Source organism: Eucyclogobius newberryi, unplaced genomic scaffold, assembly GCF_026437365.1.
Source record: "Eucyclogobius newberryi isolate DKJ021-1_F unplaced genomic scaffold, fEucNew1.0.hap1 SCAF_4, whole genome shotgun sequence".
NCBI classification, from domain to species: domain Eukaryota; kingdom Metazoa; phylum Chordata; class Actinopteri; order Gobiiformes; family Gobiidae; genus Eucyclogobius; species Eucyclogobius newberryi.
In genome coordinates, this window is record NW_027316056.1 from 30,478,732 (window position 1) to 30,497,467 (window position 18,736).

The 18,736-nt window shown below is 41.4% G+C and overlaps 1 protein-coding gene across 1 annotated transcript in view; it reads right to left on the reverse strand.

Moving 5' to 3' along the window:
* Positions 1 to 18,736, reverse strand: part of znf827 (zinc finger protein 827) — a 110,237-nt gene that overhangs the window by 32,211 nt on the left and 59,290 nt on the right. Inside the window, exons 6-8 of the mRNA XM_072462525.1 lie at positions 12,232 to 12,474; positions 6,972 to 7,023; positions 5,502 to 5,602 (exon numbers count right to left, since the gene is read on the reverse strand). Coding sequence (XP_072318626.1) covers positions 5,502 to 5,602; positions 6,972 to 7,023; positions 12,232 to 12,474 — 396 coding nt within the window. The remainder of the gene's footprint in view (positions 1 to 5,501; positions 5,603 to 6,971; positions 7,024 to 12,231; positions 12,475 to 18,736) is intronic.

The following is an 18,736-nucleotide window of genomic DNA, read 5'->3' on the forward strand; positions in this document are numbered from 1 at the left end:
GCGACATCTCCTTTTATGCTAAAGTTTTCCACGGCGTTGTATATCTGTCGCAGGTCGTGCGGGAGAGCAGGGGTTGTGTGAGGCGAGGTCACACACAGACAGACAGACAGAGAGACAGACAGAGAGACAGACAGAGACAGACAGAGAGAGAGACAGACAGAGAGACAGACAGAGACAGACAGACAGACAGACAGACAGACAGACACACACACAGTAAAGCTACACTTAGCTGTGAAGTAAGGAAGTAATCAGCCTCCACTCTGTAGCTCACACAAAGTGCAGCTCGGCACTGAAGGTGGCACGACTCTAGACATGTCAGAGAAACTCGAGAAGCCGAGAACCTCAGCCGAACTCTGTACGACAATATATAACACGCCGGCTTTGATCGACCATAAGGACACCGGGTTATGCATGGAAATGGCAAAAGGTTCCTCTCAAAACATCCTACTGTATTTGGTCAAAATGGCACATCTTGCTTTACTTACAGTTTGGACCTCCACAAACATGTTCTGAAATGCATGAGATTCCTGGATTAGCTTAGTAGTTTTTATTTTAGACTTTTTCTGATTTGTTCCTAGAGTTGTGTACAATGTGGACTCTTACTGTACTGTAGAATCTTACTTTATAAACATATATCACAAGTTGTACCGTACTCTTCGGGCTATACAGCGCTCCTGAATAAATAAATGGAATTTGCAAAGAATAAATAAATTGCACATATACGCCGGTTGTTTTTGAACCAGGGGGTTTCGTGGCACACTCGCCGTCTGCTGCTGCGCTGCGCAGCCTTATTAGACTCATTTCTCAGTGAATATGAGAGAATGGATTGTAATAAAACACACAGCATTTTGAAGCTTAACGAACAGAATGTGTTCAATGCGACAGGTTCTAAACTGTAAATCGCCGTATATCACATGTCCGCGCTCCATGTGTGAATTGTGTAGCCCAATTTAAAATGCATGTACTTCAAAAGTTAAAAATAAAATCAATAAAATCAATAAAATCAATAAAATCAATAAAATCAATAAAATCAATAAAATCAATAAAATAAATAAAATAAATAAAATAAATAAAATAAATCCAGATTTGAATTAATACTAAAACTATTTAACCAAGTTTCGACACAGAAAGAATTCCATAAATAGGACAATATTTAGCAGTTTTAGAACGGTCTTGGTCAGTAACAAGAAAATATTTTTTTGGAGCAGAATATGATATTAAGTCATTGTGGTATTGCAATAGATCAAAACACCAGTGACACCAGTCATTTCAGCTCTTATACCGTATATCGTATACCGTTTTGTGCTGTGATTTTACACTCGCAACACCAACACATTTTAGTGATTGCAAAACGCTTAGCACAAAGTAATTTACTGTGTACAAACTATGCAATACAAAGAAATATTGCTCGCTCGCTTGAAGATGTTTAAAATGTGAACGTAATCCAGTGCTGGACACCCCACACCGTGTAACCCAACCTCAGCCAATGCAGGACTTTAACTTGTCCCGTCTCGCGCCAGAGTTCTTGGCGGGATGCCCCCTGGTCGCATAAGGTGACGGAAAGCCATGACCGCGCCGACACACTGCTGATTAAGCCAATTAGAGAGACGGCGCGGCCCTTGAAGTGGTTAATAGTTTAATTAGTGCTATCAGAAGTAAGAGGGGAGAGAAAGCGAGCGAGCGTGTGTGAGAGAGAGAGAGACACAAACAGGGGATGAAGGCCGGACAGAGAAGAGGAAGAGGAGGATCAGCGCCATCACACACTCTCCTACACTCTCACTGTCAGCGACACTTAGAGGAAACACCCTCTTTACATGAGCCCGACACGCTAAGATCGCTGTTACAATTTGCACGTGCTGATTTGTGAGGCGAGGTACTTAAAGGGCGCACCGACATCCCGCGCTTAGGGCCCTACACGACTAGCAATATACAGTGTACATGGAAAGAGAGCTCATTTTTGTGTCTGTGTACTGTTTGACGTGCAATACCATGTCAAAGAGAGGAGCCATGTTCATATCTTAAAGCTGGAGCGTCTGGTTTGAAGGAAGTATTTCAATCTAGTTCCAAGCTCACAAACCCTTTGGCACGGCGCTTGTTTGTATTCATGCATGGGAGGTTTTTGGCCACTAATAAAGCTTCGGAACTGCTTTTATAGATCAATTAAGGCCAATCAGCTTTCATCCCAAAGACTCATACAATGACGCACATGGCTCTTACTTAGAAGTGATAAATGATTTTATAAATACATGAAAACAATGGGCAGTGGTCTGATTTTTGTCATAAAGTTCTGTCTCTTTCTGAAAGTTTCTGAAGAGAAAAAACAAATCAACTCATTTATAAGAGACTAAATGGGTAATGCAGCTTAAATATGTAGCAACTCCCAGCTTTATCGAGGAGTATTATTGTGTCTTCATAGTAACTATTGCATAAGTAAAAGTACAGTAAAATAATAGTAGGGATGCGTTGGGTGTAAACTAAAAAGTTATTTATTAAAAAAGAACATTAATATTACAGATAAATGCAAATGATCTTATAGAAATAGAAATGCAGAGCCTTTGGTTTTTTATCTTTATAAGTTTGATAATAAATGGTGCATTATACACCCAACCACATTTATAAAGAATTAAAGACTGAAAAGAAGCTTTCATATGCACTAGAAGTAATGAATCATAGCATCGTTTACAAGGACTAGAGCCAAATATCTTCACAAAGACAAATACCTTGAGCATTTATGTTCATATTTCTTCTTTTAAGCAACAAACTGCATTATATTAAGTGTTTTTCACACAGGGCCAGACATGAAGCAGAAATACTCAGTGGTGCCCCCTGTAAAAATAGGGAGGTTTTTGACAACCTAAAAGGTGTAGAGGTTATATAATTGTCTGTATTCTGCAGAAAAGAAGACACTACAGGCTGCAAACTTTTGTCGCGTTCTGTTGCCTTTATAAAAACACGATTTAGACACTTGTAAGAAGTTGAACCACTTTGGCTTTGCGTGCGCCGCAGAGTCAGCTCCGCGCTCTGCCGCGCCAGCTCGACGCATTCGCTCTTTTTCACTGTTTCTAATTGAATATGAGGCCAATTTTCATCATCCAAAGTCTGTGGCTCCTTTTGGTTCGTAGAACACGTCTGCAGAGTCAAAACTGCTCTCATCTGTGGCCCTGGTCCGTCTGCGTCTGTTTAAACTGTGGCTTGTACAGTGGAGCGGCCCGAAACTCCCGATGGAGAGAGTCCTAGAGTCAGTTTTGAAAAGATGAAGAACTAAAGGCAGAGTAGGCCTACAATCGGCTCCATGTTGATTGTAACGTGCAGCTGCTGTACAATTAGTCATTCAGTCCAAACTGCCCGGTCAAGATGGTGGTGTCCCTCAGAGCACTTGATCCGTACCCATATGATACAGATGTCAGCACTGATGTCACAGTACTAAAAAGCATCCCTCACAAGTATCAAAATAACCTATTGAAAAAGTTACTATGGGCACAACTTCCCACCTCCCCATGTTACTAAGAGCGATAGTGTTCCTGTGTCGGTACATTTAATTTACTAGAAAGGAAATAAAACCTTAAGAGTCCGACAGTTAAAGCAGGAGGTGGAGGATGTGCTGCTTGGAAACGCGGGGGAGAGACGAAAGGTGGGTCTGGGCGAATTAACTTTCAGGACACTCTTGACACCCAGGAGCCAATCAGATTTTCATTAACTGGCAGTGGGACAGGCAAAGCTGGCACAAGCTAATTAACCTCTGCAAGTGTCAGTGCCAGAGAAGCGCAGAGGAGAGGTTCCGGGATGCCAGTTCACGGGAGCAGACGGGGAGGGAGGCGGGGCAAGGCGGGCGGTGTGCGGCGCACCCGGGCAGAGGGCTCCGGGGTTGGGGCAGGAGTTGGCGGGCGCACGGGGGCCTGGTGATTAGTCTGAACATGTGAATGTGGAGATAAAAAGGAGCGGAATGGTGAGGAGGACTCGCGTTTGCTCTCAGGACAAAGTCGGGCGTGTGGTGGGTGTTTTGTTTGCAGTGTGTGGAATTATGCACATTCATATGTGCATAATTACAGGGCAGAGAAAATAGCTTCATAGAGCTATAAGAAGAGTACTATTGTGTGCTATGCTATAAATGTAACCACGTATGGAGCACGTATTTACACTTATTTTGTAGTCGGCGGCTGAGTTTATTGTGGCCTCGCTGTACAAATCTGTGTATTTTCAGCACGTTCACTTTATCGTTGTGTTAGATTAGACTTCACAGGATATTTAAGATGTATTAAGTAGTATTTTCCTCTATTAGACAGGACAATGTAGCATGAAATAGGGACGAGAGTGCTGCCCGTGGCGTGAGTTCAATTCCCGACTCTGACAATTTGACTTCATGTCCTGCTTTCTCTCTCATCCCCCATTTCACTCTGTACTTTCCTGTCAATAAAGCCTACGGGCCACAAAATCTTAAAAAAAAAAAAGAAAGAAAGACATGGGAATGTGAGAGGGAAGGACATTCAGCAAATTGTCGGAGCTGGAACCGGGCCTTATTTTTCATGTTTGATGTGAAGGTAACGCCTTAATAAACATTTCAAGTAAATAAAAATGTTCTGTAGACGTCAGGAATGTGTTTCTCTTGACATTTTGAAGAATTGTAACTGGTGTTTCAACCGTTTAGAATTTCAAACTCCATTTTGATACTAAGGAGTAGATAAGTATCCACCACAAAATAAGACTTACCTTAGGAACAACAGGGCTCGATACTGATATTGACACCACAAGGATTATTATCTTTTTCAGACATTTTCAACACAAAATAATACTACTCTCTTTAAGTTACTATTGCTTACTCATGATTATTTTAACGCTGTTCAGGAAAGGTCACATCTTGTCTTGCTTATGCGTTTTTTGTTTGTTTTTTGTTTCCAGCATTGACACAGGATCTAGTTTCAATACTAGTTTTATTATTTATTTAGCATGTGATTTTCAATACTTTTGGACGAGCATACTGTCATTGGATGCGTTTTAGATCGGTACAACTGCATTGAATACTTAAACATTTGAAGATGACGATGCAGACTGTGCCAGTTCTTCTCCCTACGAAGTTTTTTGTATAAGTTATCCGTTTCTTTATCATTATACTTCTGTGCCAAATCTGTTTCTGTGCCTAATCCGTGTTGAAATTTACCCATTGTGGGACAAATAAAGGTCAACATATCTTATAATAATGTGCTTATAGATCGTTTCACAGAGTTTTGTTCTTTGTTATAACACGTATAAATCCCCCTGTGGCTTAAGTGACACTGGGGCTCTGTTGTGATAACCCTCCCCTTCTTTTAGTGCCGAGCGTTACACGTCTTCCTGATGGAAACACCGGCACAGCAGTCTTTGTGTCTGTTTTTTTGAGTCTGAAAAATAAACCAATACTTTTTCTCGTATTTATTCACCCTCGTACGCTCCCCGAACGGTCCGGCAACTCGTTCCGAAGGCACTCTGAGACGGAGCACATGGCCGTGTCGCAGGTGAGAACTTACCGTGGAGGTCGGGCCGGTTGGAGGAGCCGGCCTCTGCGGGGGATGAGCTCTTGGAGCGCGAGTTAAAGGGTGATTGTCTGAAGCACTCGTCTAGAAAAGGACTGAAAACACACGGGGAATGAGTCATCAGGCGCTCGCAATCATGCAAAGTTCATCAAGAGAAACATTTAACATGTACAAATGGGTTTAAACGTACTAATTTGGGCTCAAACGGGTTCTTAATGTAATGAATCAGGCTCTTAGTATTAAAAGGCGGTGTTCACACTTCCAAACATAGGACTAAACCCAGAAGTAAACCCGGAAGTAAACCAGGAACTAAACCAGGAACTAAAACCAGGAACTAAACCAGGAAGTAAACCAGGAAGTAAACCAGGACGCAGATGTTAAACTTGTAATAATCTGCACGTTCAAAAACAATGAAACAATCCTTAAAACACACTCGGCACATGATTTGTCGAGGATTAAAACCATCTTCGATCGATTATTAATTAAATATTCATTGATACTGTGTTGTTACTCGACTGTAATATCTCAAGACAAACAAACAGGACAACGACATCAACTTATAGTTCAATCATTAAAAGCCGGAACAATATTTTTGCGGCTCAAATTTTGTTGCGTGTTCTTTTTCTTTGTAATGTTAAGAAACATTTTGTGAATTTCTGTAATTTATGAGCATTTGTGCAGAGAATTATCCAATAATTAACATCTATGACTGATTAATTACCAATTATTTAAAGTGCCTATGACAGGTTTTTATGATTTTCTAAATTAGACTTTATTTGGTGTATTTGTACCTGTCGTAAACATAACTGATAGTTTCACACCAATCGAGCAGGTATTTGTGGAGAAAACGTTGAAAAATGTTCAGAAAATGACAGGAAGTGACATCACACTAAGGATTCCTGTCATTCCAGTTAAAGTTTACACAGAAACAAACAAACAACTTTTTTGACCCTCTAAACATTTATTCAACAAAATAAAATTGCTCTCATATATTTCTATTTATCAAATTAAAAATATTGTCACATTAGATGAGTTTTGGCCCACTGTTTTGGCCGGATAATTTCCTACTGCGATGTCATCAATTACAAACAGGAAGGAAATTATAAACATAGAAAATGAGCTATTCTGTGATAACAATTTTAACATTTTAGCGCATTTCAAAAATATATTTATCTTAACTGCATTTTAGTTCAAAGAGTCGCCCGACCTGTCAGAGGCTTTATATCCGCAATTGATTTAGTGCAGCTTTTTCACTTTGTTTTTTAATTATATTGTTCATTTAAAACTAAAATAATGGAAATATCAGGCTTTAGTGTTACCGGGTCAGTGGCATTAAGCACTTCCAATATTACTGCTCATCATTATATTTAGTGTAACGATCTATATCATGCCTCAAAACGTGTTTTATTGTGGCGACAGAAGCAACACTATGAACGTGATCGGTGGAACTTTCTGTTCACTCACCTTGTTCCCACCATGTTGCCGTCCTTGTGGTTGTGGGCTTTGCTGACTTTTTCTGAAAAAAAAAAAGAAAAAGAATAAGAAAAGTAAAGCAACTGTATTAATTTCTCACATTTAATCATCCAAACAGTTGAATTGCCCCCTTCTGATCCCGGCGCACTTAACGCAGTGACGTCCTGATCAAATTTCCCTACAGGAACTTAATCTCCCGTAAGCCCCGAGTAAACGGCCGACGGCGGCTCGCTCCCTCCTCGGAGTTAAACATAACGCGCGCACATAAAAGCTCCATTATGTCCCTGTACGCCGGCCAATAATGCCCGCGGACTGTAGGCTGAGCGGTGGCGGGCGGCGCGCAGGTCGGAGCCGGCGGGGCACAGCGGCCATCTGGAGTGGTGGGAGTCTCGTGCTCGGCCGGAGTCGCCCTGCAGGACCCAAAGTTAGCCCCACGGCGGCAGCGATTTTGAGAGAAAGTGATAATGCATTCCGCTACCCAGATGGCACATGTGGGATCCTGTGCGTCGCTACCTATAGCGCGCGGAATGCAAAAATGTGGAACAATCGAGGAGTGCAAAAGTGACCATAGTTAGCGCTACGTCCGCCTCAAAGCTTTAACATAAACATTAGGTGCACATTAAAGTTATGTAAGGCTGTGCGAGGTTAGGGGTTTCACAGAATATGCAGAGTCGGGTTGCAAAAAAAATGAAATGTACGCAGTGATGGAGGATGTACATTATTACTTAAGTAAAAGTAAAGACCAAAAAAATAGCAATAGTAGAACATGAAAAAAAAAAAAAAAAAAAAAAAAAAAAATCAACATTTTTTGTACCTGTTTAATAATGTAAACGCAAAATGATCTCACACAGAATGGGGGAAATCTGTAAGCGTTAAATGTGATTGCATCGAATCACAGAGTTGTAAGTCGCAACTTTTTTCAGAGTTTTGGCCGGAGTGGGACTTATACTCCAGAGTGACTTATATGTGATATTATTCATTATTTTCACACTGATAACCACAAGAGGGCGCTCTAGGCTCTAAGCGACACAGAAGAAGAATCAGCACTTCCACTTCCTCTGGAGTTTGTGGAGTTGTTTAGAAGTGACACAGAGGAAGAAGAATTCAATGGATTTAGTGATTTGGGGTAAAACTGATGCTTTGGTAAACTTGTTAGCATGTTCTTTATGCTATAGTTATCTGAATAATTGTTAATATGTTACGTTAACATACCAGACACTTACCACAGTTCTGTCTGTGCCTCATGTAGCTGAAGGTGTTAGCGTTAGCATACGTACACCTATTCACCATGTTCTCTCATCTGTTATTATTTTAAATTGCATTTTAAGATGAAATGTCTGTTCTTGGTCTTGGATTTTATCACATACATTTCCCCTCAAAAATGTGAATTATACTCCAGTGCGACTTATACATGTTTTTTTCTTCTCTATTGTGCTTTTTTTTCCTGGTGCCACTTATAGTCTGGAAAATACGGTATACATTTTTGGGACTTGAACTCAAAACCTTTGTGCAGGATGTCACCGTTAACCTGCTAAAAACAACCCCTCAAACCATATGAAGATACCCTTTTGTTTTTCAGTCCAGTTAAAGCAAAAGTAGTGGAGTAGAAAGTAAAGATACTGGCTTTCAGATGCGGTGACGAAAAAGTAAAAAGTATCCGCTGTAAAAAAAATAAAAAAAAATACTACTTGAGTAAAATGCAGGTACCTCAAACTACTTTTACACCACTGAATTTATGATAATTGCGAGAATTGTCTTTTTTTCCCCCTTTCATTCACATTGTAAACTTTCTGAACGATAAAGTCAAGTTAATACAACATAAAAAGATGGATAAAAACACTTTATATTTAGGTTTACTGTAAACTTAAGTTAAATTTGCTTCTAAAATGATCTGGATTAGGATGATTTTAACGGTCATATTCCTTTTCCATACACCCAAAATCACAACTGACCATTCATCTCAACATCCCTGATATTGTTTTTTTAAATACCAGCGAAATTGTAAATTGTAGTCAAAATATAAACCAACAGTGCAGAGGTTCAGAATCTAATCAACCAAGAAGTTTAAAATTGATTAATGTAGAATTATGATGACGTCAGAAGTGTGAGGAAAGTGCACTTCTGTGCGACTTTAAAGTGTTCTTTTCTTCTCTGTCTGAAACCGAATGGACCAAAGAACGGAAAGTGTCTGTCAAATACAATAGTGTCATGCTATAGCTCCGTGTAACGCTAAGGTCAAAGGTCAGCACTCACTAAGCGCTGTTAGTCACAAAAGAAACTCCATGTTCTACGTCATTTTATACAGTTAGTCGCCACATTTAAAAGAACAGCTCTTCGGACTCGGGGGATTTGATGTTGAGGTACACTTTTTTGTCAGGCGTAACTAGCTGGAGGAGTAAGTTTTAGGTTTATGCTGGAGCTGGAGAAACCGGAGGAGAGCCATGAGAACCCAGAATATCAAAGCTCACAATTGAATTATTCTTCATTCTTCTTTCATTCGAACACATTGCTGTTACGTTAATACTCCACCAGCTTCATCAATTCAAACTTTCTGAATGCAAAAGTTAAGTTATTGTGGTGTAAACTGCCACAGAAAACTCGCTGTACATTTGGGTGTATATTTCAGGGTCCAGATTGAATATAAATGACATAATTTTGCTTCTAAAATAGTCGCGATCGTTAGTTTTTAGTTGTCACGGTTATATTGTGACCCGAATAATCACGATTATCGATTAACCGGTTATTCTTGACATCTCTGACACGTCATTTGGCGGCTGCTTCAGTGTTTAGGGTGAGACGCTACAGGAAAAACGTTTTAGTTTTTTGGCCAGTTTACTCTCTCAACATATCTGCGTCTAAAGATGTTATATCATTTATTTTAATCAACATAGATTTATATGGGACATGGTAACTTCAAAAGGTTGTTTTCTCAAAATGAACATAAAGCCTATGCACAAACATAAACACACACTGAACTTTACAATCCTGTACTTACCAGGATTATGACGAACCGTGCAGAAAGGATCAATATCTAATTATAAGACGGATTTTGGTTAACTCAAAAAATAAAAAAATATTTTAAAATCCTGTAAAATTAGATGTTTTTTTTACAGTTTTTTCTGTAAGATCTTGATTCCTCAAATACTAAAGAAGATATCCAAAAAATGTAAACCTGACTCTATCCATTTATCAGGTTTACATGTCCCAAAATGAGCAATTTTAGGCAATTATGCACATTAAGAAAGCATAACATGATGAAACACTTGAAATGCAGTTTTTCTTACATTTATGTGCGTTAATTACAATAGAGCTTTCAAATTGACATCTCTAAATGTAAGATTTAATCCTTTTCACATGTAGCGCCGGCGCCTTAACACACAGTAAAGGTCACACTCTACTTTATACGGTACTCCAAATACACAGTGTCTGAGTACATCCAGCCGTATTAGAAGTACCCGAAAATGGCTCCATATGTGTACATTTCAAAGTGAAATGAATTTCAAAGCGCCGGGCGTCTCCGTGTGCGGAGCGACCTTGCTACTGATGTGTCTCTGAGGTCTGACTGCTCTGGGTAATTCTTATTGATTGCTCATTGTGTGGCAGCGGCAGCGGCAGCAGCAGCGGCCCACTCTCCTCCGTGCTGCCCCCTCCTGACCGAAGCCCACCTCGACGGGAGTTCATCGGGGGCTACGACTCGGCCCTGTGTCCCTCTCTCCCTGGGTGGGCAGCTCCCGACTCTACCCCGTGCGCGCCCCTTCTCCCTTTCCCGCCAATGCCCTCTTCCGATACAACCCCCCCCCACTTTACCGAAGCCGCCCTAAACGCTCTGTCACACGGATCGCCAAGGACAGAGGTCTCTTTCCGCGTTGCCATGGCGATGCGGCACAGGAAGAAAATGTAAAGGAGAGAGAGAGAGAGAAAGAAAGAAGAGAGAGTGTGTGTGTGCAGCCAAGTGTGCTCGAGTCGGCATGTCTGAGAACGGAGGAGGGGGCGGTGGGGGGCCGCCGGGACAGACACTCCTCCCCAGGGAGCCTCGTGCGACCGTGTAAAGGTGTGCGCGCAGAGAAAAATGGCTGTCAGTGTGTGAATTTGTGAATACATGCAAGAACAGGAGGAGGACGAGTGCGGCGGGAGGGGGGGATGGTCGCCGTGGATGCGGTCTCCACGAGAGCGCCGTCGGCCTATATACTGCCAGCGCCTTCATCCTGGTCGTCATTTCATCGTTTGAGTCGAACACAAGCACACGACGTAAACCCAATACATAACACGGACAAAATTATGAGAATGATCAGGATTACTGCGGTAAATGTACTACAATAAATGTATTCATCATATTTTTGTGCAGCATTGACTCATTATCTTTGCCAACATATGATTTGTTGTACTAATGTATTGCTAAGCTTGTTTTTGACACTAGAGTTATGGTCTGGTAAGTTACTACTTGTACTATTGAGTATTAAAAGGAGACATATTATCATTTTTTCCTCGGTATTGAACTGTAACATAAGTAGATCATCATTTTGCAGGATTTTCATTGTCAGTGCCTTTGTGACAGACTGATAATAGAATAAAACGTGTATCATTGAGTCTTAATTTATCAAAATACTACAGTACAGAGAAGCTTCAGTTGGAGGCCGTTACAGGAATCAATTAAAATACAACTGCGAGTAAACTAATTAATGAAGAAACACCTTTGCAACATGGTTAAAATCTGATTTTCCATTGCCCAAACAAAAACTACACATTTTTCAAGTGCACAAGTTGAAAAATGTGGGGCACGTCTTCTTGAAATCGGATGAAGCCTTCGAAAATAGGCCCAAAGTCTGAGCTAGAAGCGTGGCTCTTTAAAATGACACTTGTTTCTCTGGAGACGCACTTTTGCCTCAAAGCTAGTTTTAATCTAGCAGCACAAACAGCTGCTTCCCGTCTCAATGTCACAGTCACGGTCAGTGTAGGGAAAAGGTAGGATGTGGTGACAAACATCCTTCACTAGGGTAAGGTATGGAGTACACACTGAGGCTGAAGTAAAAGTACAGAGTTAAACGAGTGAGAGTGCCTGGAAAAAGACATGCTGCAAGTATAAATTTAAAGTGAAGGGACAGAGGACTGGAGACGACTGTATTTTTTGCATTGTACGGAGTTAGTGGGTGACAGTACCAAGTAAAAGTGAATACTCGGCACATCTAAAATAAGTTTTGGTGCTCCTCGAACTATGACAACATTCCAACTTCTCCGGGCCCGAGCGTCGTACCTGACAGCTTGAACAGGAGCTCGGACGCCATCTTGACCGATATGTCCTGGGAGAAGAGGTCTTTTTGGGGGCGGGCCAGCGTCTTGGGGAAGCTGCTCATTGGCTCGGTCTTCTCGCTCGCCGCTAAAGTGCTGAAGGCCAGTAGGTGAGAGGCGGGCGGGGTGAGCTGGGCGGGGGGCGGGTCCACCTCCATGGGCTCGGCCTTTACAGACATCTTCTGGTACTGGGCGTCTTTGTTGTTTTCTGCAATACACAATGAAAAACAAAAAAAAACATTGATTAGCATTTTACGTGCACCCAGAGACACAACAGAGTCGCTTCCAAATGTCCACACCAACCATGTCTTTAGAAGGCTATACTTGGATTTTTCCCCATGTAATTGAGCCTTTGTATTGCTCCAGTGCAGTTATGTTGTAAAAGCAGCTCTTGGAGTCAAAATGAAACTGCCGAGTGCTGTCTGTATCTACTTTTATTGTTAAATTAAACCAAGAAGTGTATTCTTAGCATGCTACCGGTAGTTGTTTTAAGCTTTATTGAGACAGCAAAACTCGCTTTGCCCTCACAAAGGGAAAACTGCGTGTGAATATTTAGAATGGTCGTAATATATGAGAAAGTGACTTTGGACTGCTGCAAACAAAATTAACTACCGTATTTTCCGGACTATAAGTCGCACTTTTTTTCATAGTTTTGGTCGGGGTGCGACTTATACTTATATACTTATACTTCGGAGCGACATGTATGTAATATTATTTGTTATTTTCACACTTGCAACCGCATTTCATACTCCAGTGTGACTTATAAATGTTTTTTTTCTTCTCTATTATGCATTTTTTTTGGCTGGTGCGACTTATACTCCGGAAAATACGGTAGATCTGTTTTTCACGTTCTTAGACACAAAAATCAGCTACAGCGTCATTCAACGGTGGCACAGGAACAGGTCAGAGCTGCTTTAAACTATGACGTGACGAGTGAACTTCATATACGCAGCCATAGCTTTTTTGCGTTGTTGTAGCGAGATTTGTGTCCGACGGGCCCATCCCTTCTGTCAATTTGAAATCAGACTAGAATGATAATAGCTTAGTTAGCATTCCCTCATTCTCCTGTACCACGTTGACACGGGGTCTCTGACATTACCATTGAGCGGCGCCGCAGTGTTAACCAAAGTTGAATAAAAACAAGGCATTACATTTCAATCACAACCCACACTGTCCTAAGACGTAACCTCCGATGTTAGAGGTCTTGGTAAAAGTTTGTTTATCAGATTACAAATCAACTCCTCCGGAATGGTCTTTCACTGCAGCACATCGACCTCTGTCTGTGGCCTCGCGCCTGTAGCTGGGGTCAGTGGATCAGTGTAAATGAGGATGGAGGTTTTTTTTTTTTACCTCTTAACTGTCTAATTTTATTGTGATATCTCAAGCAAACACTTTATCCTGTATCATTATGATGATCTGGACTTCTAGAAGATGGGTTCACTCTAGTTACTGTCGTCTCCACACTCTAAAGTATCATAAATATGTGTGAGTACATGTATTATCTTAGGCTCATGAATGTAGTTAATATGGATGAAATTAAAGGTGCACTATGTCACTTTTCAGGTGGAGGCTACGCCACTTAGTTGGAATGTTCCGCAGTGAAACTTATCTATCATGGATTTATTCAATTACAGACGTATATGGCAAATTAAATGACTTGGAAAAACAAGAATTATTTTTGTATGCAGAGTCACCTCTCCTCAGATCTGACTTGTAACTTGGCCTTGGTAGCGTTAACTGCTCCTCTCCACCAGGAAAAAATACATAATGCGCCTATTCAAGCCTTGAGTGCCCTTTACTATAGAAGTAAACAAAGCAGGCACTCAGAACGAGTCAGCCGATGAGTTATGGACTTAAAAATCATGCAGAAGATCCTGAACCTCCATCTACAATGTCACAAAACCGGGAAATTAAATCAACGTAGTGTTTTTAAGAGGGGAAAGGACTTAACATGAGTCATCAGACGAGCGTGAATGAAGCTAAGTACAAATGCAAGTAGGTTTTTGTAACGGGGAACACTGTTATAAAAAAAACTGAACACTCAATATCTACACCTGTCAACATAAAAAATACACCAATGAAGTAAAATAAAGAAACATGCAAGTTTCTTATATGGGCAGAGCTATCAAAAGGCTGCGATTGATTCTGAACGCGAGGCAAACGTTTGTTCCTACAAATGCAATCCTTTTTTCATACTATTCTTACCTTGCACTTGCAATTTATTTAGCATCTTCATTTTTACTTTTAACCACAATAACCGTCAGTTCTGTTAGCATTCTCAAGTGCAAGTGAACTGAAGAATATAATAGCCTATAATTGTTTCGATAAGATTACTAAACCAATACATTTCTGACTAGAGTATTTACGAATTCCCCAAACTGTCCACATAAATTAATGTTGATCCAGGTTGTATTTAAAAAAAAGCACACATTAACGCTAAATGAGGGAAATCCGCACAACAGCCCAAACATCCTTGCTGACTCCAAAGCCTCACTGAGCCGGTTAGTGTGGCACTGTGTGACGATTAGGGCATGAGGGCACGGCGAGGTCACAGGGGGAGGGCTCAGTGAAGCAAACAGGAAGACACGCAACCAGCCTTGGAAAATGAACCTTGCCAGGCTATGACTTTGTTTATGCTAACTGGAGGTGATGACCAACAATGGGCTAAATGGGTTCTACAAACAGCCCTGCTCACTGTTAGCACGAGTTCAAAAGGTGAGGATAAAAATAGACAGCATAGCATCGGTGAGGAACGTCCCGGGTTGATCCGCAGCAAGCGCTTTTTCAACAGCTGTGGGCAAACTAATACACAGGAAAGTAGGATATTATTATAGCAAAGTATGTCATGTTTTCAACCACTAAATTGTAACCGTTTCTGTATTTTTATTTACTTTTTAATCTTTATTAGGTTATTTCTTTGCATATGACTAAACTCTATCTTCTATCTTGGAACCACCTTAGAAGGTAATTGCCTGGTATGAAAGAGGTGTGTAAATGGTTGGTGGTGGTCTGCCTCGCGTCTGTCAGACTGCCCTCGGGCAGGTGGGCTACAATAGCAGCTTGTCAAATGTGGGATGAAAAACACTTTCAGTCTTGCCTTTTGGCATGTTATTTCTGCCATGTGTCTGCCCCAGGACAGCTACGACAACAGAAGTACAAGTGTGAAAATGTGTCTTAATGTGGCATTAAGAACTGTTTAATTTGAAAGAAGAAGTTGACAAAACATTCTTTAGGTTTATAATATATCTTTTACAGATGCTTTTCCCCATCTGCATCTAATGGAGATGTTATGGCTTTGACTCCACAGATCCGACCTGTTATTAGCCTGGCGCCATCACCTGCGTGTCTCCATGGAGATATACAAGTTTAATGCCATATTGTGAAGCATGGAGACAAGCAAGAGGCGGATTCACCACCATAAAAGTTACACATTACACCATTAAAATAATGAATTGCTAGGACAAAGTATTACATCTGCAGCCTATGGACTACATGTATGTAATACATTTTTCTTTACTGTAGAAAAGATGTAGAAACTCCTACATGTGCATTTCCGTGGTATTGCTCCATGACCTTTGACTCCTGCTATAGCGCTGTAGTGACAAGCGGCAGCAAGACAAAGCAGTGCGGCTGATACGGCGCTGCTGACACGTCGACTCAGCGCGATTATGGGATATATGAATTTGGCAGGGCATCGGGAGGCGAGGGAGGGGAAGGGGAGCACGGGGAGGTAGATAGCAGTAGCAGTGACCCTGAGCTAACCCCTCCTCCCCCTCCGCCGCTGCCCCGCCCTCACGCTCCAGTGGATGTGGCGTGTGTGAGGTTCCCATAGGTGTCGGTTCCCTGGTTTATTGGGAACAGCCAGCGCGGAGGGTGCTCTGACAACCATCGGCCCGCGCTAATCCTCTAATCAGGTGGCTGGAGCTGTCCAGGAGCAGCCAGGGAGGGGCAGTGTGGGCAGAGGGGAGAGTGAGAGGGAGGGAGGGTGCGGTGGCAAGGGGCACAGGTCAAATAAGGGACACTTCCATCATTGGATCATCACCCTGACGACACAATCCGAGTGCACTGCTGTGGCACGGCTGAACTCACGCACAGGCGGGGCACGGCGAGCGCCACGAAAAACAACGAGAAACTAAGCTCGGTTACACGCTGGATGGAAAACAGCGTGTATCACATGTGTGTCTTTATCGTGCTCATGTTTACACCGTGGTTACTTTTGGGGGTTTGCTGGCTAATGGGGCGTACACCTTTAGTGCATTTACATCCAACGTTTGGCGCCATGTCGATTTATTTGAGTCAATACTGAACCATTTTTATTATGTTTTTGAAAAGAAAAAAATAATAAATGGCTTCCAGGATTGATTACATGATCATAAATGAGGGTGAAAAGCGCAATTTCTTCCTCCTAAGTCCAACTCTACCCTACTTTGCTGTAGCTGTACCGCTTTACTGACCTCTTGGATAAACCTCTTGATAAAAAAACAAAACTTAAACACATATACCCTATTTTCCGGACTATAAGTTGCACCAGCCAAAAAAATGCATAATAGAAGAAAAAAAACATCTGGAGTAGGAAATGCGGTGTGTGAAAATAACAAATAATATCACATATAAGTCGCTCCGGAGTATAAGTATAGATATATATAAGTATATTATTAGCCATGACTTGCCCGGTTCTATTTTACATCAAAGTTGTTTTTTCACTGAACGTTTTGCTCTAATTTACACGTTGCATTTCATATTGCAATACAATTTTTTGAGGTAAGATTATACTAAGATAATACCAATTTAGCCAACGAGCTGTCATTTTCTCGCGGCGGCCCCTCTTATTGGCTCTGAACCAGCTAAAGCAGTTCCACTGTTTGGTTGCAGAGTAAATGTTTGTGCCACAGTTCCATTGCTCAACCTAGAACACAGATTAGAGCTTCGGCGGCACCTCCACGGTCACAAACTGCACCCCGGCCACTCTCCCGGGGCTTTACAGAGATCACATGACACATCCGGGGCAGACACTTGATCGGGAACGACCTCGTGTTGGAAGCAAGCAAGGCACGGTCGGAAAATAAAATCAAAAAGTTTACCTGACACAAAATAAAGGAATGAAAACATGTCTTACTCCCACACTCGTGAGAGCTCTGGCTTTTTGGCTAGGGTCACGACCTAATGTTCCGAAGCCATAAAAGCAGCCTTCAAGTCTAAGAGAGTGTGTGTCCGCGTGCGTTTATGTGTCATCTCTTCGGACGCCGCCGCCTCCTCCTCCTCTTCCTCCTCCTCCCGCCTCACTCTCTGCCTTTACAGGACCGCGAGGACGTTCGCGCGAAGAGTGCTGCAAACCTTTGTCAGTAATTATAGCCTTGGCAACGCGGCGGCAATTGAACGATAACTAAAAATATTCCTGGCGGATCGGTGACGGAAATCAGGGTTAAACGGCGGACTATTTGGCTGATTGTAAGACGTCGGGTTTGTTCGCGCGACGCGGTTCGGAGCGGAGGGAATATCAAGGCTCAAAGAACTGAGGCGTCTGAGGATTGTGATGAGGGAGGATTGAGAGAAAGTCAGTTGAATTCGTTCGTATTCGTTGAAGGCGGCGTTCGGTGCAAAGCCTATGGAGATGTGGGGGTTTAGTTAACGATATACAGTGCAATGCGAAAAGACTGCAAACACTGTCAACATTCAGGGAGCAATTAACTATTGTGAGAGAAACTGGCCCTGAAATGGGGTTTGATCAGAGCAAACACAGATGACTCTCATTTTATATACCCTTGTTCTTGATTTGCTGCACCGAAGTCTGATTTTATTTGATACGACAGTCTATCCTCATGTTTATTTATGGGATTGTGTGAAGCATTTTGTAACCATGCGGAATGTTTTACAGCATTTCCTGTCCTTCAAATAAGATATTGATTTAGCTGATAAAGTTGTAATCAGGGGTGTGCGATATTGACAAAAAATTATATCTCAGACGATATCAGGTCAATTAAGAGGGAAATTTGTTTGGTTTTAGTTTATTTCAGTAATAAAAGGAAAAAAGGATGAAATAGGATGAAAATGTTAATACGTGTCCAAAAACTGAATTGCTTGAGGAATGTCGTTGACAAATGTGAAATACCTAAAGAACTAAAAAAGTGTGGAAATAATACCACCAATTTGAAAGTTTACAGCATAACATTTTCCATTTTTATTTCTAAACAGCTCTTTTTGTGGCTACAATACTGCATTTCTCAAAATATTCATAATATTATACACATTTTGATATATTGCCATGTTGTTTGTCATGTAATTTTTTGGGAGTGTTTACCAGATCCTTTCCTACAACTAAATCCTACTTGTAATTGTAATTGTAGTTGTACATTGTAGACTTAAGACTTTATTCTTTGGATTATCTTTTCATCTCCATGCAGTTGTGTCATCTTTAAACCAGTAGGATATGCGTTAAATTCCTTTGAATCAAGTCATCATCAATAAAACAC